The sequence below is a fragment of the Lycorma delicatula genome, chromosome 7 (assembly GCF_047948215.1).
Source record: "Lycorma delicatula isolate Av1 chromosome 7, ASM4794821v1, whole genome shotgun sequence".
Lineage (NCBI taxonomy): Eukaryota > Metazoa > Arthropoda > Insecta > Hemiptera > Fulgoridae > Lycorma > Lycorma delicatula.
The window spans coordinates 126,999,115-127,024,359 of NC_134461.1; the positions used below are offsets into that span (position 1 = coordinate 126,999,115).

At 28.3% G+C, this 25,245-nt stretch overlaps 1 protein-coding gene across 1 annotated transcript; it reads right to left on the reverse strand.

Moving 5' to 3' along the window:
• Positions 1 to 272: 272 nt before the first annotated feature.
• LOC142328376 (uncharacterized) lies at positions 273 to 25,006 on the reverse strand. Its single transcript, XM_075372083.1, has 7 exons — positions 25,001 to 25,006; positions 23,009 to 23,137; positions 15,752 to 15,901; positions 12,962 to 13,090; positions 6,965 to 7,549; positions 1,880 to 1,999; positions 273 to 344 (listed from the first exon to the last, which is right to left on the reverse strand). Exons 1-7 carry the CDS (start codon positions 25,004 to 25,006, stop codon positions 273 to 275), a joined length of 1,191 nt encoding a protein of 396 aa, XP_075228198.1.
• Positions 25,007 to 25,245: the final 239 nt, after the last annotated feature.

The window sequence follows — 25,245 nt, forward strand, 5'->3', positions numbered from 1 at the left end:
TGCGGTTAAACAAATATTGTTTTTAATCTTTTAGTTCAACCAAATTGAGTACGTTTTCAGAATGTGTACGTATATTTTTTTTCAAAATCCTTTCACCAACCTCTATATAGAGTGTTATCAAACTTGAGGATGTTAAATCCAGAACTCGGTTACTATGAATATTTTGAAAACGATCAAGTTCCACAACCGAAAGCTGTTAAACCGCATTCAATACTGATTTTTTGATTTTTGAAAACAAAATGCTTTGAAACAAAATTCCTATTAGACCATTTTTAAGTTGCTTTTGACCATGCTTTTGGTGTATCCAGACCTTGTAAGATTAGAACCACAGTACTTGCAGTATACTGAAAATTATTTAATCATTTTATATGCAGTCTATATCATTCAAAAGTTGTTTTGTAATAATATTATAATAATATAATGCAATAATTACAAATATAAAATACTTTATCATAATAATGTAATTCAAAATTTAGACCAAACATTATTTAATGTAAAAAAATTTAAATACAGAAATTTGTAAGTGTAATACTAAAATTAATATTATTTGTAGTATTATTATTTGATACCTACTACCCTTATTGCAATATCTTGGGGATTTGGTATATACCTTACTAATCTAAAAAAAGAAAGAGGAAGGATCTTGCCTGACATAGCCCAGTATTTCAAAAGACCTTCAACTGAAGACATGCAAAGAATTTTTCACAACACTGGCAAGAGAGACTATAACAATGATACACTATGTATCCTTGTCACGCTGCTTTGTTAAAGTAAGATAATAATATTTAATTGTCAATTTAATAATGAATGGAGTTTTTGAAAAATTAGTATGACATTATATATAAGTAAAATAAACTGGAAGTTATAATTTTAGAAAGTTAAAAATACCTTAATGATCATAGGTTTCAGTAATAAAGAAGACATATATGATGTTTGATACAATTTTTTAGCTGTCCTGGAAATATTTTAGTTTAAATTTTAAATATTATGATCAGGATAACTTCAAATTAGACAGAATGGGTAATAATAAAAAATCCAATAATCATCCATATAGAAAATTATGAATCCAATTTACAAAATTATACAAATATTAATAAATTGAGAAAGAAAAATATTTATACAAAAACATTTAGTCATTATGAAGAAAAGAAAGAAACAAATTAAATTTCTTAAATAAAATTCAGATTATAGATGGCAAAAGATGGTTATAGTCGTGGAACACTGTTTTTTGAAAGTCACTCATTCACATTATCAACAAAAAAAAGGGATGCTAATATAAACAGCCAGGAAAATATAAACAAGAAAACTGTCAAAAATGCAGGCGATAAATATTGTATTCTCACATTAATCTCAATACAAAATTAATGAAAAAAAAAACAACAAAATAACAATTACAGTTAAGCAAATAAGCACATACAAAAATATTTAAAAAAATAAATAAGGGGCATTTATTCAGTCAACATTTCCTAATACTTAACAAACATGTCTGGTGATAAAAACAGACAAACAAAAATATAAGACTGCATTAGAAGAACTTTCGTAACAAATTATATCTATTAATGTCAGTCCAATTCACTTCACAAATTAATAATGTGCGATTATATAGTTACTTCTTGATATACTCTTCTATTCATGTAATACCCATTTTTCTTTAAAAAAAATAATTTGAATATGACAAAAAACACAAATAGAAATAAATGACTTAAAAACCTACATATTTTCTCACATACACATTATACCATTAAGTATTCACAGCCAAATAAATAACAAAATTGATTATATAAATAATGTAAGTGATTTTTAATCTATTAAATATTAAATGATATTGAGTAATTAAAACACGTGCACCACACACAATAAAGATATTAGTAATTATTACATAATTATCCAATGAAGAGAATGATTTTTTAAAAGCTTCTATATCCAAAACACTTTCTGTAAAATTCTTTTCTTCCACGGTTTTCACTAAGAATTTTGTGAAAAGAACCAAAGAATTATCCTGTAAAAGAAACACAACCAATGTATGAACATAATCATTCATAGAAAAATATTATAAATAATAACAATTTTGAAAACTACCCACTCTCTTAATACATAATAATAACATGCTTCCAGAAGATCTGCTTTATTGATTCTGTTATTGTGCATAGTGCTAGGTTATCAAGGGTAAATTTTCTGATTTGTGCAAAACAGTATCTAATGCAGTTACTGCAATTAAATTTGTACACTTCTTGATGGCGAAATTTAATGGTAAGTGATTTGTTAATAATTATAATCTTCTTTACATAGTGATTTAACCTTCTAATTTTCTGAAAATGTTAGCCAATTTTGTATGAATGTTGGATGATGTGTTAGAATTTTGTTTGTTATTGCTAATAGATGCATTTTTGAAAATAACAAAAATCTTCCGGATTTTCGGCATTGTGCTATCTAGATGTAACATGTTTTGGTAAGTGTAGCTGTGCAGTTGCAACACACAAAATATATATTAGGTGTTCTGTTGTGTTTAATTCATGTCAGCAGGTGAGCATGTGTTATCATGCCAACAAGCGTAAAAAGACTACACACACACACCCGCGCATGCGCGCGCAACACTCCCCCTCACTTGATTTCTCTCACACATTCACACACACACTCTTTCACTCCCCCTCACTCACTCACACGCGCGCACGCGGTTAGAAAATTCTCGCGCCCTCTGAGGAACTTCTTCGCTACTAACTCGTGCCTTTCACACTGCAATGTAAATCATATTTTAATAACTAATTACACGAGTCTATTATAATATAATTTATATTAAATTATAAATGCCGATTGTATGTGAGATTCAAACTCAGGAACTTTCGGACGAAATGTAGTTATTTGACGTCGACAAACGGTTTACTTGATGCGTGTTCATCAAGTATAACGTTATATATTTTGTTCTTATAAATATAAAAGAATTACACAAATGTGGGTTGTTTATTACATCTAAGGCAACATTATTTCATTTATCTGGCCGTTTGTTATTTTTATTATTATAAACTTAAATATAATCCGAGTTAATTAAACGTTTTGAGTAACTGATTTATTCTTAAACCCAATTTTATTTTATAAATAAGTTTATAACATTCTATCATATTAAAAACTAAGACTGTTGTGAGACTAGTAAGTGCGTAATAATCTGTAAAAATAGGCACATTGACAAGATGTCTACATCTTGTTAATTTTTTCTTTAAACCATAAGACTTCGCAACTGTTAATATACGTTTGGATTTATACTTTTTATGACTAACTGTTATTTATAAAGTAACATCGATCAGTCATATAGTTGTTAGTACACGTCGGCTTCTAAATCTGCCGGTCTTGGGTTTGATTCTGGGTAATAATTTGGCTTTTTTAAATATCTCATTAATTTCATTTCATCTTATCTCCGCTCGGTAAAATAAGTGTGCAGGTTATTACGAGGTCGTATGGAAATAAAACTAGAAAAATCTGATCTGTTACGTAATATTAAAATTTTTGAATAAATTATTTTAAAAAACGGATAAACTTTATTCGAATCGTTTTAATATATGTATTAAAATTGAAGGAAATTTGTTATTTTAAATAAAATGTAATAAATATAAAATAACTGCGCTATTATAAATTTCCTAGATGTAACCGGGTATCGAATCTGGAACTTTTAGTCTAGCAGGTAAAGTAGCTACCTCTCTAATAGCATGGAGGTCATGTTACATCTAAAAAAGATTAATGCAATTTTTTTTTTTTTTGTTAATTCCTTATTTGATATTTAAAAAATATAGTAACACTTAATAACAAAATTATATGTGCGCGCGCGTGTGGGTCGTATTTGCATTTACTATATATTGAACTTGATTATGTATATAAAATGATTATTACATGCAATTAAATAAAATGACACTGCACTATTAATAAACTTAAGACATCAGTAAGACTGAACAAAATTAATTTATTCCTAAATTCAGTGCTTAATACAAACACAGTTGTGTTTTCAGCTACATGTTTTGGCCTATTTAGACATGATTAATATTGTCCGTGAAGGCTCACTCTTCAGTATTAGATATGATGTCATAATATGTGACTGCGATATGGATTTAATTCTTTTTCTAGTTTTGTTTTTTTATATCTTACAAATTACATTAAAGTTAAGCGATAAAAAATGAGCTAACAAAATAAATATATAGGAGCTTAAAATGCTAACTTTACGGAAAAATGAAAAACATACTTTAATTAAAATTAAAAAATTTTCAAAAATGGTGGCCGATAGAAAGATTCTGAGTTCATATTTAAAACAGATTAAAATCAAGTATCACATGTTAATACACAAAAATTATGTTTATCAGTGTAATTAGAGAGGAACTTCTCTTCTTTCAGTCACTTATATACTTAGAGAATAGAATAGAAGAGCACATCAATAAACAATTTGAATACATCAGGACGGTTTAGAAAGGGAAGTTAATGAACACAACAAATAGTTTGTGTAAGATTAATAATCTGAGAAAGAATGGTGAAATACAAGAACTATATAATTATATTTTAAAAAGGTATGCGATTCTGCTGGTAGAAATGGACATAAATGTTAACTTTTTAACTGAACAATTTTCACGCCTTTTCTAAAGTTAAATTTATTTTGATTTATCAGTCAGTACCATTAAATTCAAAAAATGCTCAAGGTAATGAGACTACGGTCCCTTTTAATTGTGTTCTAGATAGTAAAAAGAATGGAGGAAAACTAAATGCGGTAGAAAAAGTTTCGATTTTAAATAAAAAAGCAATCTGTTTTCTGTGGAACTTTGTTTATTAGATTAAAAAATGAATCGCTTGGAATGTACATTTGAAAATTAATCGATAATACAACTTTTAAAATAAAATAAACATATATATTATCATTTAATCCATAAGTTTCAATTTCACAGATATATTAAAGAATCAAACTACATAATTCTGAAATATTTTGCATTATGAAATAAAATGTTATTAACATCGCATAAGAATTACAATTTATATTCTATACATGTATTTCTAATACTGAAATTTAAATTAACAGATTTTTATTACAATAAAGTAAGTCTATTCACAAAAAATTAATTGCAGATAAAATTTAAGTAAAAATATTTTTAATTAAGTTGTATAAACTTTTGCAATAGCAAAACTTTAGCAAATAATTATGAAAAACTATTGAAACAGCAAAGACCCCCAAAGAAAAGCTCAACTGTTTGAAGTTGAGCTTTTCTTGTAACTTAACTAAAAAACTCAAATCCCCCAAATAAACAAAAAATAAAGAATATATAATCATATTTCTAAAAAATAATAAAGCATCTGGTGAGAATAACACAAAGCAATTTCTAGAATTATGATGATTAGATAATTAATATATGATCTATTAGAAAAATCATTTGAAAAAATTTGGGACAAAGAAAAAATCCCACAAGTGCAGTCTGCCCTATTCCCCTTCTACACAAAAAGGAGACAAAATGGAAGTTAATAATTTTAGAGGAATTTCTGTTGTAGAGAATAGAAGAGCATATCAATAAACAATTTGGAGAATACATCATGTTGGTTTAGAAAGGGAAGATCTTGTGCGGAACAAATAGTATGTGTAAAATTAATAAGCTGTATAAACTATCTTTTAAACTGAACAAACAATTTCTATTGCCTTTTCTAAAGTTTAATTTATTTTGAATTTTCAGAACCATTAAAATCAAACATGCAATTAAAAGGTGGTATTCATAAAAGCATGGAGGAAAACATTGAAACTAGTTGCAGTACAGATATCGGATTACACACTTCTTGTGTGGTTTTATTATTTGAAAACATTACTAAAATGTAACACATGCGATATAAAGTTAACTTTAATATAAAATCAGAACGAGGCCTTAAATTCATTCAAGATCACGATTATATGTGAAAATGCACTTGAGCAAAAAAAATGTTCAAGAAAATCACATGTAACTTGTGATTTGTATAACAAGTCTAACTTAAGAACTTTACACACACTTTTTTACACCAAATTTTCTTACTGCCATAGTTCTGGGCTTAAAATGTTCGTAAACATACCCACACATTATAAAATACAGTAATATATAAATTGAAACCTCTCCACCTGTAGTTGTAACATACAAAAATGAGAAAAATGTAATGTTAAATTAAAAACATTAAATAAATTTTGTTATATGAATCTTAAATTACACACACTTGAAAGAATGCTATTAATTTTTTTTCTTAATCTACTATAAAATGGTCATAAAGATTCTCTAATAAGAATAATGTTAAGATGTCTTTCTAAAATATAACTTTATTAAAAGATTTTTTATGCATAAATATTACATACCAATAGTGCCACACTTAAAAAACTTGAAAGATTTTTGATAAACATTACAAACATTAATTTTTTTGTTTAGAATGGAAATAAATGTGTTTTATAAAATGTTTCACAAATGCGATTAAACAACTTTTGGCAGAAGTTACAAGTACAATCTCATCCTCTTTTGTATGAATATTAAGATGTCTCTTTAAATGATTTTTACTATTAAACAACTTTTGACAAAAATTACAAATACATATTTTTTCCTAGTATGAATTCTTAAATTTGATTTTAAAGTAGAATTTTGATTAAAAGACTACCGACAAAAGTTACAAACATAATTGCAAGATATAAATGTACATTTAAAGCATAAGAACACTGAAAGACTTCTGACAAAAATTGCAAACAATATTTTTATTCTTTTGTATGAATATTTACATGTCTCATTAAATTGCTTCTGGCATTAAATGATTTTTGACAAACGTTACAAATATAATTTTTCTCCTTAGTATGAATATTTAAATGTGATTTTAAATTAGAACATTGATTAAAAGACTTCTGACAAAAAGTACAAACATAATTTTTCTCTTTTGTATGAATATTTAAATGTAATTTTAAAATAGAACTTTGATTAAAAGACTTCTCACAAAACGTACAAACATAATTTTTCTCTTTTGTATGAAGATGTCTATTTAAATAGCTTTTACAATTAAATGACATTTGACAAAAGTTGCAAACATAATTTCTCTCATTTTTATGAATATTAAGATGTGTCGTTAAATTGCTTTTAATATTAAATGACTTTTGACAAAATTTACATACATAATTTTTTTCCTTCATATGAGTAGCAAGATGGATCTTTAAACAGCATTCAGAATTTAATGACTTATGACAAAAGTTACAAATATAATTTTTCTTATTTGTTTGTTTTTTAAGATGCCTCATTAAATTTCTTCTGAAATTAAATGATTTCTGACAAAATTTACATACATAATTTTTCTCCTTGGTGTGTAAATTAATATGCATCTTTAAATAAGAAATATCACGAAACCGTTTTTGGCAGAAATTACAATCATAATTTTTCATTTTTGTATGAATATTTAATTGTGATTTTAAATTACAACTTTGATTATATTCAATGGATTTTTCTTTTATAATTCCATCATATACTGATTTATTTACACATCTCTTTTGAGTAATGCGATTCTTGGTACTTCCCTTGTCGGTTCCTTTATCAATAATAACCTGTAAATTAAAAATAACTAATAATTCAAAGGTAATTATTAATAACGTAAAAAATTACAACATTAAGTATTATATCTTATAAAAAGCCACTTAACACATACAAAAAAATTGAATATTTTAATTTTATATATTCATAATCAAAGTGGTTTTGAGTATTAATTAATCATCAACAAGTTAACTTTAGTACAATAAGGAACTTTACTTATCTTGCAGTATATTTACACATTTGGCTGAAACTTTATTATCATAAGTATGTTTTAGGAAAACAAAACTATTTGGCGAATTTATAACAGGTAAATATATTTTTATACACGTTTTATCAATATACATGTTGATCAGACTTACAAACCCATACATTTTATATACAGGATGTCTGGGCTGAAAGCATCCAAAACTAATGGCCTACATTAAGGAAAACGGTCACTGTAATCTCTTAAATGTAGGCTCAAATGACAGAATATATCTCAAAGATTTGTTCAGTATGTTCTTAGAGTCAGCAAAATATACAATCCGAATTGAATGCAATTGTAGTCAATTGTAGAATACTTTTCATACATTTGGGATAATTCAAGACAACCGTCAAATTTGTTATGAAAATGAAAACTAATACCGCAACGAAAACCTCATACAGTAATCAAGAATGAAAGGAACATACTAAAAGTAAGTGTCGGCTATGACGAGAAAGAATGGTGTCATAGAAATGTTTTTTTTTTCATAAAGTCCACTGTGACAGGGTATACATGCGTCTACATGTTTCAAAAGTTTGCTGTTCCTCAGATAAATATATAATATATACACGCGCGTGCACACGCTATATATAAATATATAATATATAAATATATAATATATAAACGCACACGCACACACACACAAACTAGTTAACATAAACAGTATGTAATCCAAAATTTACATAATGAAAAGTTAACACAGTGGTTCAGACTAAGTAATTAAAAAAAAAATTAATACATTATATGAAAAATGTAAAGACTACTCAAATAAATATGTTCTTCAAAAGGATTTTTTAACTGAATCTTTTGTAATTCATTTAACAAAAATAATATGTATATCTAGGCCTTTGTTAAACTAATCATAAAAGAAAATTTCTTCACATTGCTTTTTTAGTACCACTTTACAGTTTTTTCTTACACTGTACAAGTGTGCAAGGTTTTGTGTGGGAAAACCAGTAAAACGCTTGTAAAACGTTACCTAATATATTTACCACAGTTTCCATACACGTCATTCCATGTTAAATCAACAAGGCACACAACTTGGAGCAACTGGTTTTTTTCATAAAATTTTGTATGAATTAACTGCTGATAGAGTTATGAGAAAATACTGAAGTTCAGATCTCTCATAAACTGTTTCGTTTTTACAGATCTTCAGATTTGCCAGAAAATGGCAAGTTTGACTTGTGGTAGTAGTGATATACAAAACTATATTTTCATAAATTATGATTTAAGTGTCACCATGTTTAACCTTGAATTTCAGAAAAACCAGTCTTTAATTTGTTAATAATATATATATAAAAGAGCTAATAATATAAGAGCTACAATAATATAAATAATAACTGTATAATAATTAAAATATAATAAAGCACATCTTTAAATAATTACAGTTATGGCATTTGTGATTTGTACATTTTGACAGTCTTAAAATCTTGCACAATATATATCCTTCAAACATTAATTTCACATTCTGATGGATAACATGCACACATACACTATGAGTTCCACTGCCACTTACTAAAACACAATATTTACGACGTAAAGCAGCAAAGGTAGAAAACCCAATTTTAATATCTGCATGAGTTTCTTTAGTGTTGATCTATCTCTTTCAGATTAGCCAGTATTAGTTTTTGTGGAACATGAATGTTTCCATAAAGTGATTTGATTGTAACTCAATCTTTTTTGCCTGGCATTACACGACTTATATCCGATTTATAAAACGCCTGAATACATCGAACTATATTTTGATCCAGTTACTTTCCAGGTTGAGAGCTGGATAATGACAAAATACCTTGTTCTTTAATTAGTTGTTTTGCCAGTTGTATCATGAAATTTGTTGTTGCTGGGAATTCATCTTGCACTTTTTTGATGCTCCAACTTCGTGTAAGAATTGGGATTCTACCATTAGCCATTTTTTTGAGTTGAGATATACTATTTCTTATTACTAGAAAAAACAAATGAGCAACATATTACCTCATTACTTTCAGTTTCTTTTTGCAAGACATTTTATTTGATTTTGCAAGTTCAGACAACAAAAATTTAAGTATTTACCACCTAAAAACCCCTAAAAAAGGTTTTTTTTGCTAAACCATTAATACACATTTTTTCTCCTAATCCCAATGCAGTCCTGGTTTTAAATCTGCACAGCTATTTTCTGAAATTCAAGGTAAAATGACAAACACGACAACTTTGAAATAAAGATTTATGTAAACATAGACTTGCTGTATTTTATATGAAAGAGTATGAAATAAGCTTTAAAATAAGTTAAAGTTTAACATTTTACCTTAATAAATAAACAAAGTTATTTTGATCTAATTAATTGCCGCTAGTCAAACCATTTTTCAGCAAATTTGAAGGGCTCTAAAAACAAAACGGTTAATAAGAGATCTGAAATTCAGTATTTTCTCACAACTCTATCAAAAGGTTATTCACACAAAATTTCATAACTTCATGAACATCCCGGTCGGTGGTCGCACCCTAGTTGACTCAACATGGAAGGATCCATATTTCGAATTGTAATCTTATACCAGGTAAATGCATGCCAGATTATAAAAATATAAATTTTATACAAAATCTACTACATGAATTTGATTTCAAATAATATATATATATTTTTTATATTGCCAAAAAAGCTTGTAGCTTTTACATAGAACATGAAAATGGAATTTCGTAGAATATGAAAAATACCATGCTGATTGGGATTTGATATTCATCATGATGAAAAATTTTTCCAGAAGAATTACAACAATGGATTGTCATAAAAGTACTTATACAAGAAATGCAATTTTCATACTGTTTTTCTAGTGTACTTATGATCACTATTATTAATAACAAAATGTTCCATAAGCTCCCTAAAAAATATAAAACTACTTGTTATAAATAATTATTTCTGAACAAAGTGTGTGTGTGTAATACTCTTAGTTATAAAAATCTGTTATTAAATTACACTGTTAAAGTTGAGGAATCTTTACCAAATGATATGAAAAATTTTTTTATTTGCTAAAAAAAAGAAAATTACAACGATAGGTCTTATCCACCTCATATGCTTTTGGAAAATAAGTATGCCAACACTTAAGAACGTTTTGAAAAAAAAAATTTGGGAGTGTCTACTAACAATGATTTTTCCTAGACTAAATTACATTTAACTGTAATGACTCCTGCAGTAAGACTGTTTTAACTGAGAATGATGTTGAAGAGGTCATCTGATGAATTATATGATTCCTCTTTTAGTGAAGAAATGCTCTGCCATTTTTGTGGTTTTTAATGAAGCTCTTCTCAACCATTAATTACACTTTTTCGCAGTGTTTGAAAAATTTGCTACGTATGCACATTATTTAAAAAAGGTGGAATAAACATATCATTAATTATCACCCTATCAGCAAATGCAATGTTTTTGCAAACCTCACATATAAGATATCTTATAATTAATTACACCTTGTAAAAAAAATTATAGTTTCACTAAAGATGTTTTTTTTGGAAGGTAAATCTACACAAACAAACTTGTGTGTAATGGGAGATATTTGATGCGCTAAATGATTGTTATATCTTGATTTAATTTATACTAATTTTTTCTGAGCATTTGATTTAGTTAACACCAAACAACTTATTTAAAAATTTACTGTGTGTGGACTGAACAGTAAATTTTTGTCTTGTATACATTCATTACTTTCAAACAGAATTCTGTATGTTAAAAAGATAATTTCATCTGTAAGCCTATTTATGATAAATCTGGAGTAAGACAAGGCATTCGTTCGGGTTCTCCAATAGAAAATGTAGATTCACATCTTTCAGTCACCATCATATCTAGTTAGTTCATTATGTATTTTTTATTAAATTGAATGATTAAAAAAGTAAATAAATAGAATCTTAAATTATATTTTTGTCAAATTTCATTGCATCAAAGAAATATATGAGAAAAAAATAAACGAGTAAAATTATAAGGATTTAGAGAAAAAATAAAGGGCATAATAATATTATTTTTCAATTAAATAAAGAAATAATAAAAGATTAAAAACAGTATTTCAATACAATTAAAAAACTCTGTCTAACTGCTAAAAATGAAAGGAATATCCAAGAATTGAGACAGAAATAGGACAACAAATGAAGAAATCTTGTTTTCGCCCTATCAGCAAATGCAATATTTTTGCAAACCTCGTAGATAAGTTATTTTATAATAAATTACACCTTGCAAAAAAAAAACTGTAAATTATAAATTATTTCTCTTTTCATATGAATTTATCATCTATAGAATATTACATAAGACATTAAAAATATATAGGTATTATTTTTTTTAATGTGTATGTTGCAATTTGTCCGACCAGTGAACAATAAAGCAACTCTACCATGGCCCAATTAGATGAGGATGATCTGTAATCTTTTACACTCAGGCCTACCATTCCTGTGACATATGGTTAATTGAATCCCTACCACAAAAGCAAATTGTTAGTAAGCACGGTTTAGTTTTTAAAAACATATAAAAGCAACTAACCTTTACTAGGTTTTAACCTGAGACCACTAGACTTCGGAAATCAGCTGTTAGACAACTGATTTACGAGTTACCCACTAGACCAGCTTGGTGGGATAAATATATACATATACACACTCACTCACACTCGAGTTAAGAAATAAACTATATGTAATCCAAAATTTATTATGTAATAATAATGAAAAGTTAACAGTGGGGCACCAATTTTCCAGATGTCCAACTACAATGCTTAAAATTGGGACTAGGTAATTTAAAAAAAAAAAAAACTAATATATTACTTGATAAATTTTATGACAATTCAAATAAATATTTTCTTCAAAAGGACTTTTTTATCAATCTTTATTTTACTGGATTTTTTAACTGACCTTTGTAATTCATTTAGCAAAGACAACGTGTACATTTAGGCCTTAGTTAAACTAATTATAAAAGAAAATTTCTACACACTACTTTTTTAGTAACACTCTTTACAGTTATTTCTTACACTGTACATATATTCAACATTTTATTTTAATATTACTGAAATACATTTATTTTTCTATATACTTTTTTCCATAGCGTGTTACCAATTAAATATTAGAATGATATGTACAGTATGTATAATAGCAGTTTTTAAATTATCCTTTCCAATTATCCAGCTTTGGCCTTGCTAAGGTCCATCTGGGTAATTGGTGTTCCATTGAATACAAAATCTAATACACTTACCCTTTCATTTTCAACTTTTAAATTTTCTAATTTAACAAAGTCGGTTTCTTCAATTGCTAAAGGATCTTTTTCAATATCACCATTAATAACATCTAGCGGTTCCTCTTTCAGTTGCATTGAATCTACTTCCTGTAATAAAAAACCAAATTTGAATGCTATAAAGTAAATATGTTTATGATTATTTGTATAATCTATAAAATAAAACTAAATTGCAACTCTAATTCACTTTCAACACATATTAACAGTGCAGCGACTGTTATATTATTATTAGGCAACTTTAATGTGAAGGTTTTGCTTGGGAAAACCACTAAAATGTTTCTTTTGTTAAATTTTAACATCCAAATTTAAATGTTAAAAGTGCTTCTACTCACCTTACAAGTTACTCTACAAATTGTAATATTTACAATCAAATAAGTGTTAAACTGTTGCAGTAATTCTCCTGATTTAGTTTTTTCTAATCTTACTGACATTAGTGATAATATTGCTTATGGTGAAATTTTTTATCGTGATAAATATCATTTATCTAATTTACCACATTGACCATAAGTTGAATTCTTATCTGAATAATATATACCAGATTATAAAAATATAAATTTTGTAAGATACAAAATTTCCATGAGCTTGGTTCTAAATATTAATTTTTTTACAGCCACTTAAACGTGAAGCTTTTGAATGGAACGTGGAGATGAATTGCAACAATGTATTAAAAATATTCTTGATTGTCCTCACCAGAAGTACTTACAAATAAACACAATTTTCAAAGTGTTTTTCTAGTACTTATAATCACTATTATTAACCCCTTACCAGTCTTTGATGGAATATTCTGATGTAGCTGATGAGTACAATTGAAGTGTTTATCGGAACTATGTGACATCTACTTTTTGTCTAGTGACAATTCGTTTTCTGTCATAATAATTAACCATTTTCATAATTTTTTGTTTTGTTAATAGTATTCTGCAATAAGAGATAACACCAGCTGTTTGTTTTAAGACACTATAAAATGACAGATTTTCATGTGTATTTGATCATACTCAACTGACCCGCTGTGATGACGTGTTTACGGTGTTCTGTGAAGTCAGTTGAAGCACTATATTTCTTATTATGTTGTACAAAGTGAAATTCTATAAATATATCAGTATATAAATGTATTATTATGGAAATATTTTGTGTGTATGTAAAATTATAAAGCTTACTGTGTAAAGTTTAGTATATATGTTATGGGAAATCTGCAAATGTTTGAGCGTGCATATGTACACACCTGCATACGTTTGTAATGTGTGTGTAATATATTCTGGATCGAAAACATTTGCAGAACTGAATTAAAAAATTTGAAGTTCCAAACGCAGTAACTTCACAAAAATTCAGTTGCACCTTCATGTGGTCCATCTGGATATATCTTCCAGAATTTTGGAGGTCCTGTAATACCTTATACAGAGCTATTCTAGCTTATGAATGATAATTTTGTTATGTACTTAAGTTTATTATTTTTTTAATATGATCTTGTATTGATGGGTTTTATGCTTGTCAATCTGAATTAAATATTAAAATTTACAACACTTACCAAAATTTACAAACTTACCAAATACCAAACAACCAGCCTTTGGCTTAGGACAAAACAACAATCACAAAATTCTAGCAAAACTTTGAAAATTATTAAACTATCAAGAATTCGAGGTAAGATTTCGATTCAAAATTCAGCTAATGAACTAAAAAATCCAAACCACCTAATGAAATATAAATAGACAAAATCATCCTGAAAACAAACAACAAGGTAGCAGGTAATGGCTTGATTGCAGGAGAATTACGGAAAAAATCATGAAAGTAGCCAAAAAAAAAAAGTTGAAGAACTTCCATATAAAATTGAAAAAATCCTTTAACACTTCAACTATGTAAATAAGGAGATGAAACAGATGTAAACTACTACAAAGGGATTTCCCTCTTACGTATGACATTCAAAATCCTTTCTAAACACTTCAAAGTAGAACTGAATTAATCGTAGACTCTGACAACTGGGAGAATACAAAAAAGGATTCATAAAATGAAAAACATGTATAGGACAAATTTCAAACCTTAAAACAATAATAAGGGAAAAAATGACAAGACAGTAACTGTCTTCACAGATTTCAAAAAGGTATACATTTCTATAGATAAAACTTCCTTATTTAACATCCTAGGAGAATTTGTTGAAGATCCCAAAACAATTAACATTTTTAAAAAGACTCTTTCCAAACACAAAATCAGAAGTAAAATTCATGTTAGTATCGGGAGAATTGGAAATTAAAACAGAAGACAACAAATCGGTTTAACATCAACTCTTTTTATCTGTGTTCTAGAAAAAGGAATAATAGAATGGGATAAGAACTTGAAAAAAGTTGAAACAACCTAAATAGAATTGGGTTGGAAATTGAAAGAAATTGCAATTAACTGCTTAACCTTAGCTGATGATGTTACAATTTTCTTGGAGCACCTCAAAAAGGCAGCAGAACAAGAAAACCAAAACCAAAATTTCTTTCAAAAAGGCAGAATTTGTAACCAACCAAGATTCCCCCCAGGACCCAAAAAAAAATATGGAAAAATCAATAAGTAAAATTTAAATATACGTGGGACAAATAATAAATTAATGATTTAGATAAAGAATTGTTTGACTTCTTTAAAGCAAAAGAATGAAAGAATGAAGAACTCTTGGAAAACAAGTAAAGAAAATATACAGAAGAATAAGAAATGAATGCAAAATACTACTTCATGGTCCTCAGTCAGCAAACATACAAAAAAAAAAATTAAAAAACTTACATGCACAGATGCATCAGTTTCAGTTGTGTGATGTGGTAAATAAAAGCATATCATTTCTGCTACATTCTCCTGATCAGTCTCTAATTTAATATCTTTATTAAGAGGAATAGCTTCATTAATAAAAGTATTATTTACAAGCCCATTCATTATCTGTACAAAAAAGATAAAAAACAGAAACAAAGATTAAAATAAATATCCATAATAAAAAAATATATAAGTATAAAAAAAGACTGTTCATAAACATCTCACTTGTAATTCCTTAATGATTGTCCTGGTTTATGCTTTATGGTGGCTTCAATGAGGTTATACTTGATACTAATGCAAGCTTTCTTTATTAAAAAGATAACAACAAGAAAATAATATTAACACATTGATTGCCATGTGGCTCACATTAAATCTGTTTGTGAGACCATGTCACACAGCCCTTCGTTCACTGATTCTTTGAATCTTAGTAAAGTATGTGATTTTTCTTTTTTAAATTATTATTTTTTTCTTTTTACTTGCTTGTAATTAGTAAAGGAAGTTTTGTGATCATGAAAATTTTCACTTTTCAGATTTCAATGGAAATATCCATTTTGACCATCCCTGAATCCAATTTGACTAGTTTTGACATGATGTCTGTATATACGTATATATCTTGCATAACTCAAGAATGATTAGCTATAGGATGTTGAAATTTTGGATTTAGGGTTTCATAACATCTACTTGTGCACCTCCCCTTTTGATTGCAATTGACTGAACCGAGAGTGTCAAAAAAGCAGAAAATCCAAAAAAAATTGGATATTAGACTTTTTCTTAATTGTAGTAATAAGCTCTCATTGGGAGCTCTTCAACGATGTATCATAAGTGGTACTTTTATTTTCATTGGTTCCAGAGTTACAGCCAAATAAAATTTTAACATATAAATACTATACTATTTTTATAGATAATAATCGACAACAATCTGGAATAGGTGAAAGGAAAAACAGGATAATCTGTGAGATGTCAAGATCCTGGTTGCATTCTGCACTAATTTACCTAAATTGCTCAGGGGTGAAGCACATAATCTTTTCTGCTACGTATACATTAAACAGAACAGCGCACCCACAAAAGTAAAAGTAAAGACCCAAGTTGAGTAGTTTCTGAAAAGGGACGTAAATAGCAATCATCTGATAATTTTTGGGACCGAGTGTTTTGCTTGGATTCCAGATAACAAAAAATAAAAATACGATGCAAAATCATTATACAGTATATGGTTGCATATGCATACTGCAGTTGTAGAGTTATTTTTCTGGACGAGTACAATGTTGTCTGCAGGAATATTAAGTTCACACCAGAAACATCACAAGAATCCAACTCATAATTTTTCTTACGTACGAGTAAAGACTTTACAGAAAGACCTAGGTAGTTTCTAGAAAGATGAGTTGATTCCTGAAGAAGAATAAACACATGAAAATTTGAATCCTTACGCAGTAGCAACAAACAATAACGAGGAGATATACCATTTAATTAAATGCCAAATATGGTGCACAAGCGGTCCCATATGTAATGTATAGCTTTATCTCCTGATCTGGAGAATCACGTAAAAGTATATGTTGTAAATTGGAATTCCTAGATTTAACTAATACTTGATACATTTTAGCTATATCAGAAGATGAATTCTGAATCTGAGCAAAATGGAAATTAATCCTGTTGAACTACATGTCCGATTAATAGAGCATCATTGAGGGATAAACCGTTAATGGTTTTTGCTGAATCGTCAAAGACAACTCGAATTTTAGTAGTTAAACTTGATGATTTAAATACTGGATGGTGAGGTGAATAATAGACATTCTATTTGTTAATTAACAAATCATTGGAATTAAGAAATGGCATGTGACCTACTTCTATATATTCTTGAATGAAAGAGGAGTAGTCCTTGTTAAGGTTGGCATTGTTAATTAGTTTTCTTTCTAATGATACAAATATTTTTTTGGCATTAACGAAATAATCACCCAATTGAATGTTACTATTTTTGTGCGGTAACAACACCACAAATTTGCCCTGATTGTTTCTTGTAGTACTGGTTTGAAAATGTTTTTCACATGTCAAGGTTTCATTACTTGAAGCATCAGTATTAATTTCTTCAAGTTTCCAAATATTCTTGAGTAAAGTAGACTGATGTTTATGAGATACGTATAAGAAAGGATGCAACATTATTGTTGCCTTCAATGATATTAGGATGGTGACCACTATATATACTACTTTAGTTTCATGTGTAATGGCATATCATAAATTACGAATAAATTTCCCAGGAAGGATAAGACTCAAATAGAACTGAGCTCAAATCAGTACAGCAATATTATTTGCTGTATTGAATTTGAGATCTGCTAAAAATATATTACGAGGAAGATTACGATTATACACGTCAAATGTGGTTGATGTAAGGCATTCACGTATATCAGGAAAAACAGCACTTGAATGAAAACTTTTTATAACTTTTCAGTGTAATAAAAGTGTTAACACTGTATTTGGATTGGAATAATGAATTATTTATGTCTGAAATGGATAGATTATTTTTATTAAGTTTAAGACCTAATTTGCGGGCAAAATTAAATGCACAAAAATTAGCTTGTTAACCAGAATCTACATGAATATGTATTACCATGTATATCAGTAATATTACATAAAGCTGTTGACAAAATTATATTTTTATTTGAATGATTTTTAAACTAACAATAGGTTAATTTACCTTCAGGCTTATTGCCATCTACCTTAAAATAATTCGTTTATTTAATAAGAATGACTGTATTGTTTCTTACCACATATCTTAAAATAACTCTTTAATAAATTAAGAAAACAATTATTTGCCAAAAAGGTTTAACAATCAATGGACAAATTAAAAAATTACTTACATTGAAATAAGCAATGATTTGAATTACAAAATTAACATCGATAAAAATTAGATTTTGTATAATAACTAACATAATGTCCTTTAAATTATCAGGATTTAAATTAAACCTTTTGGTTATGGATCTGGTTGTATTTTTATGATATTGTTTCCTTGGTTTTTTTCTGTATTCATTTAAGTGTTTGAATTGATATTTTCTAAAAGTTGTCTGAAATTAAAGAGATTCAATTAAGTCTGTAGAGGTGGGAAAACTTTCATTTGACAAACTTTCTTTCTACAATCTCGAGGTGTTATAACCCAATCTCGATGTTAGAAATTTGACTACTATAAATAAGTTCATATACATCAATAGGAAGTTTCATTGCTTTAAGCAAGTTCACACTAGAGGAAATTTCATTAATAAATTTGGACAAAGTATCTACAGATTCTCTCTTTAAAGAATCTTTTCTTAAAATGCATTCAGTATTGTGAAAAAAAATTATATATTAATTATCAAATTGTACCTTTAATAATTCTAGAACAAGATAATTTTCAATTGTTACTGGGAGATCTTTAATAGATAGCTAAAGCTTCATTATTCAAAGAAGAAATAACATTAAAAAATTACACTATCTTAGTTAAATAAATCATCTCTAATATGTATTAAATTAATAAATATATTAAAATAATGCTGTCATTCTAACACATTACCTTTAAATATGGTTGTATTTATAGGTCTTAATTGAGTTTGTTTAAATATTGTATTTGGATTAATTTCTTTATTAGATGATTTCATTTTATTACTATTAGTATCATTTATTAAATGTTGTAATATGCATTCTGTAACGCACAAGTCTTGTTCGATCTATTCACAATCTAAAAATAAATCATCAAATTCCATTTCGATTTTTGATTGAATGATGTTAAATCTGTCTTGTAAATCAAGATTTCTTAACATAATTTGCAAGTCAATTCTATCATCTGTATTGTGTGAGGGATCAAATTTATTGTAAAGTTGCGAATTCTCATTATAGAGGCCTTTACCGAACTTCTTTGTCTTGTTAATTGTTCCAATTCCATAATGCTATTAAATAACTTAATTTGGTTTCTGGAAGACCAAACACTGATTCTTCAAATTTTTCTGAAAAAATCCGCGGCCAGAGGACGAATAAAAAATGTATGTTGAAGTTTGGTGATTCTTTAAAATAAATTAAGCCATTATGTAGTTGCATCTATTAATTGTTTTTTATTATAAACTGTAATTGTCATTCATATATATATAACTTTATTAAACTTGAAATACTTAAAGTATAATAACGATGTTACATCAATTATCTGTAATTAGTCCATGTTGAGTCCTCGGAGGTGGTCTGACGACAGAGCATGACCTACTTATATGGTAGTACAACGCCATGAATCTGTCAGGAGCTGTGTGAACTGCATGGAGCCGCTGAATCGTCAGGAGTTGAGTGCATCTGAACGATGTGGTATATTTGACCAGAGCTGTGCAAGTCCAGTTGTAGCAAAGTACAGCCAAACAAAGCTATCTGAGAGATCTTTAAATTTTATAAGTCCTGTTTTAAATGAAAATGAATGTTTTTATCAATAGTGAATTTTAAATTACACGAATAAAACCCAATACAATGACAGAACAATAAACAGGAAAGTGTTGAGAACCATTCATGTTGAAATATAACTGCCGAATCCTTTCATTATTTTATATCCACTGATGGACTGTGATGATGAACCAACATTCTTGAATTTTTTCTGCAAGTTTGCTTACATCCTGACTTTAAAATTAAATTAAATTATAAAGTATTCATTGATGATGCTTTATAATTAAACAATAAAACAGAACATTATGGTATGTTTTGTACTTCATTCTGTTTGCCCGAACTGGTTTTGCATATAGCATATTAACCTCACATATACCTTTATATAAAATTCTCATTGTTTGGAAATTTCATCCCCCAATCAGGATGGACCATGTTGAAAAAGGTATCACACGCCTTCTTTGAGACACTGAAAGTGCGCCTTGAACCTGAAATTTTCATCAAGGTGCACTTCTAAATACTTTTACAATGAAACATACCGAATAGGATAGCTTGCCATAAAAGCATGAACTCGCTGAGTTACAGCCAAATGGCCTTTAATCAGCATCATCTCAGGGCTAAATACCATTTTGCGCTAAACACTCTACACCTTTAGTATATACACGCTTGCATTGCCCAGAATTTAACCTCATTCCACAAATCTCCTTTGACCAGCAGAAGCCTATCATCTACATAAGTGATTACACACCATCCGCTGGGCAACCTCAACTGGCATAAGAGGATCAAAGTCCACAACCCAAAGCAGAGGGCCCAGCACACTGCCTTAGGGGCACCCCTTGGACAGCATCTTGTTCACCTCAGTGCCAGTATCATATGAAGCACTACATATCGATTACTAAAGTAACTTTGTAGCCCCCCTATCTCTTCAAGAGTACACACCCAATGATGCAACTGATACAAGGCTGAGGGCCACAAAGTTGTTAAATGCCCTAGTTGAAGTTGGAGCTGGTACCAATATCCATGACTTTCAAGTCTGCCTCAGTTCCCTTTCCTGGACAGAAATTGTGTTGGTCCTCCATCAGAAGTTTGTGTGAGGTCAATATTTCATTAATCCATAAATACAGCACCTTCACTAACACCTTTCCAAGCACTGACAGAAACATTAGAGGCGTGTATGATGAAGTCACAGTGGGATCCTTGCCATCCCCTTTAAATAAGAGGTTAATCAGACCCATCTTCCAGCAAAGCAGGAAATAACTCGTAAAGAATAACCTATTAAAAACTTAAACTCTTGTGAGAACACCATTGCTGACACCTAACGAACAAACAAGCAGTTCCATGGTGATCCCATCATATCCAGGAGTCTTTATGTCTTGCAAATAACCTGCTGCACCTCAGCCTTGGTAATCTCTAAAATGTAATGTCACCGCTGTCCAATATACAGATATTTTTGGAGGCATTTTCAAAGAATTTATGCGGAGCCAATCTGAAAGTATTAAAATGCTGGCCAATACGTGTATACATACATCTTCCACGAATCAATAGGGTTTTTTCTGTATTTTTTGGACTAAGTTTTATATATGGGAGTGGTCTTATTCAAACCGCTCATTCTGTTCTCTCAAATATAATAAAGCTTCACAATTAGCCAACACAATTGGAAACATTGTTCGACAAACTGATTGTTGTTTCATAGACATATACTTTGTTACAAGCACTACATTATTATTTGTGCACTTCTGATTAACATGTACTTTCACTAATGATGTCAAATTTATAATGATCTTATGATAAATATATCACTACAATATATATTATAATGTTATTTTTCAGGAAAATGTTGGGTTAGATAAGTTATTTTATAATAAATTACACCTTGCAAAAAAACTATAAATTATAATTATTTTTTTTAATTTTATACGAATTTATTATCTATGAAATATTACAAAAGCCATTAAAAATATAAACGTTTTATTTTTTTGAATGTGTATGTTTCAATTTTTCTGACAAGTGAACAATAAAGCAACTCTACCATGGCCCAATAAGATGAGGATGATCTGTAATCTTTTACACTCAGACCTACCATTCCCGTGACGTATGGTTAATTGAACCCCTACCACCAAAGCAAATTATTAGTATGCACGGTTTAGTTTTTAAATCCATATAGAAGCAACTAACTTTTACTAGGTTTTAACCTGAGACTACTAGACTTCGAAAATCAGCTGTTAGACAACTGATTTACGAGTTACCCACTAGACCAGCTTGGTGGGATAAATATATACATATACACACTCGAGTAAAGAAATAAACTATATGTAATCCAAAATTTATTATGTAATAATAATGAAAAGTTAACAGTAGGGCACCAATTTTCCAGATGTCCAACTACAATGCTTAAATTCAGACTAGGTAATTTAAAAAAAAATTAAAACATTACTTGAAAAATTTTAAGACAATTCAAATAAATATTTTCCTTAAAAGGACTTTTTTTATCAATCTTTATTTCACTGGATTTTTTAACTGACTTTTTGTAATTCATTTATGCAAAAGCAACATGTATATTTAGGCCTTTGTTAAACAAATTATAAAAGAAAATTTCTACACACTGCTTTTTTAGTACCACTTTAGTTTTTTCTTACACTGAACATAATTCAAAATTTTATTTTAATATTACTGAAATACATTTATTTTTCTTTATACTTTTTCCGTAGCGTGTTACCTATAAAATATTAGAATGATATGTACAGTACGTATAATAACCGTTTTTTAAATTACCCTTTCCAATTATCCAGCTTTGGCCTTGCTAAGGTCCATCTGGGTAATTGGTGTTCCATTGAATACAAAATCTAATATACTTACCCTTTCATTTTCAACTTTTAAATTTTCTGATTTAACCAAATTGGTCTCTTCAATTGCTAAAGGATCTTTTTCAATATCACCATTAATAACATTTAGCGGTTCCTCTTTCAGTTGTACTAAATCTACTTCCTGTAATAAAAAACAAAATATGAATGCTATAAAGTAAATATGTTCATGATTATTTGTATAATTTATAAAATAAAAGTATCTCTAATTCGCTCATCATACACATTAAAAGTGCAGCCACAGTTACATTATTATTAGGCAAGTGTAATGTGCAAGGTTTTGTGTGGGAAAACAAGTAAAACATTACCTAATATATTTACCACACACGTCATTCCATGTTAAATCAACAAGGCACACGACTTGAGCTACTGGTTCTTTCATAAAACTTTGTATGAATTAACTGTTGATAGAGTTTTGAGAAAATGCTGAATTTCAGATCTCTCATAAACTGTTTTGTTTTTACAGATCTTCACAGTTCCTGGAAAATGGCAAATTTTGACTTGTGGTAGTAATGAATTTCAGAAAAACCAGTCTTTAATTTATTACTATATATATACATGCTATTTGACATTATATTATAAAGCAGTTGAGAAAATTTGAAATGGGGACTGCTTTGGGAGCAGGAGATAAAAACAAAATATGTCAATGTTTTAGCAAAATTTACTTTTTTAAAAATTAGTAATTAGTTTTTATAACAAGACTGCAATAAATGTTAATTAAGACAAAATGATGTTGAAAATCATTTCACTTTATACTTAATAGTGAAATTAAGTTAATAACTGTATGTAAAACAATAAATCTCAAACATCTTTAAGTGATCATAAAAACACAAGTATAAAACATAATTATGTATAAAATATAATTCTCAAGACTTATCTCTTCTAATAGAAGAGATACAATAATATAAATAATAACTGTATGACTAATAATTAAAATATAATAAAGCACATCTTTAAATAATTACAGTTATGGCATTTGTGATTTGTACATTTTGACAGTCTTAAAATCTTGAACAATATACAAAAAGTAAGGCAAATCAATAAGAATTTCAAATTAAGGTTTTATAAATTCTTAAATTAACAGTTTCATTCCAGTAGCTATTATTTATTTTAAATAAATATTTTAATTTATATTAATTTTAATAATAGTCTCATAAAATATATCAACAGCACTTATGTATTTATTAATGCTAATGTACTGTTTTTTTCTGATTAGTCTCTGGAATGTAAAGTATTACTTCAGAGGATGATATGTATGAATGTAAATGAGGTTTAGTCTTGTACAATCTCAGGTCAACCGTTCCTAAGATGTGTGGTTATAATTGAAACTCAACCGCAAAAGGAAAACACCATTATTAATGATCTAGTATTCAAATCTGTATAAAAGAAAGTTCTAAGGTTCAAATCCTAGTAAAGGCAGTACAGATGTACAGAGATGTACTTTTATACAGATTTGAATACTACTAGATCATGGATATTGGTGTTGGGTTACAATTAACTGCCTATCTCAGGAATGGTCGACCTGAGACTCTACAAGACTACACTCCATTTATACTCATATATTTCATCCTCTGAAGAAATATCTTGCAGCGATTCCAGAGGCTAATCAGAAAAAGAGAGAATGGTAACGTACTAATTAATCTTTCAAAGTAATGCTTCTAATTAATTAAATTTTTTGTGATTTAATAAATGTAATCTGATATTTTCATTGGCTTTTAATTATTGCTACTTAAAAATTATACCAAGAACATTAGTATCAAGTTAAATTTTAAAAGTGTGTTTATTTGGTTATTTGAAATACCTTATTATTTCTCTGTCAGTTTTTAATTTGCCCGAGTAATTACCTTTTCAGATAATGTTTATCTATGTCTAGAACAGTTTTCGGATTAACTTCTGTTAGTACTTCCTGTCGAGGTAATATTAGAATATCACTGTGTGCTGGAAAAACATAAGAAGGAGATGGACCTTGAAAGTGAGGAAAACTTACTTCCATTTCTTCTGTCGATTCTTTTCTAGATATTACACAAGCTAACCACCAAGCACCATTATAATGCACGAGACAAAACCTTTTATATCACAAATTTAAGGAAAACAAACTTCTCTTTCGTGCAAAACTTTAAGTTGTTCATATTCTTCATTTCTGGAAATAATTTTTGTTTTAAAATATCCTTAACTGACTGGTAAAAAAGCATGCAACTTCTGAATATCTGAGATTGCCATTGTTTTGCTAAA

Coding starts and splice junctions, on each gene's coding strand:
- LOC142328376 (XM_075372083.1), bottom strand. Junction 13,091..15,751: donor AAACTGATGCATCTGTGCAT/GTAAGTTTTTTA, acceptor TTTTTATTACAG/GAAGTAGATTCAATGCAACT. Junction 345..1,879: donor TCTCTTCATTGGATAATTAT/GTAATAATTACT, acceptor AATAATTTTCAG/TATACTGCAAGTACTGTGGT.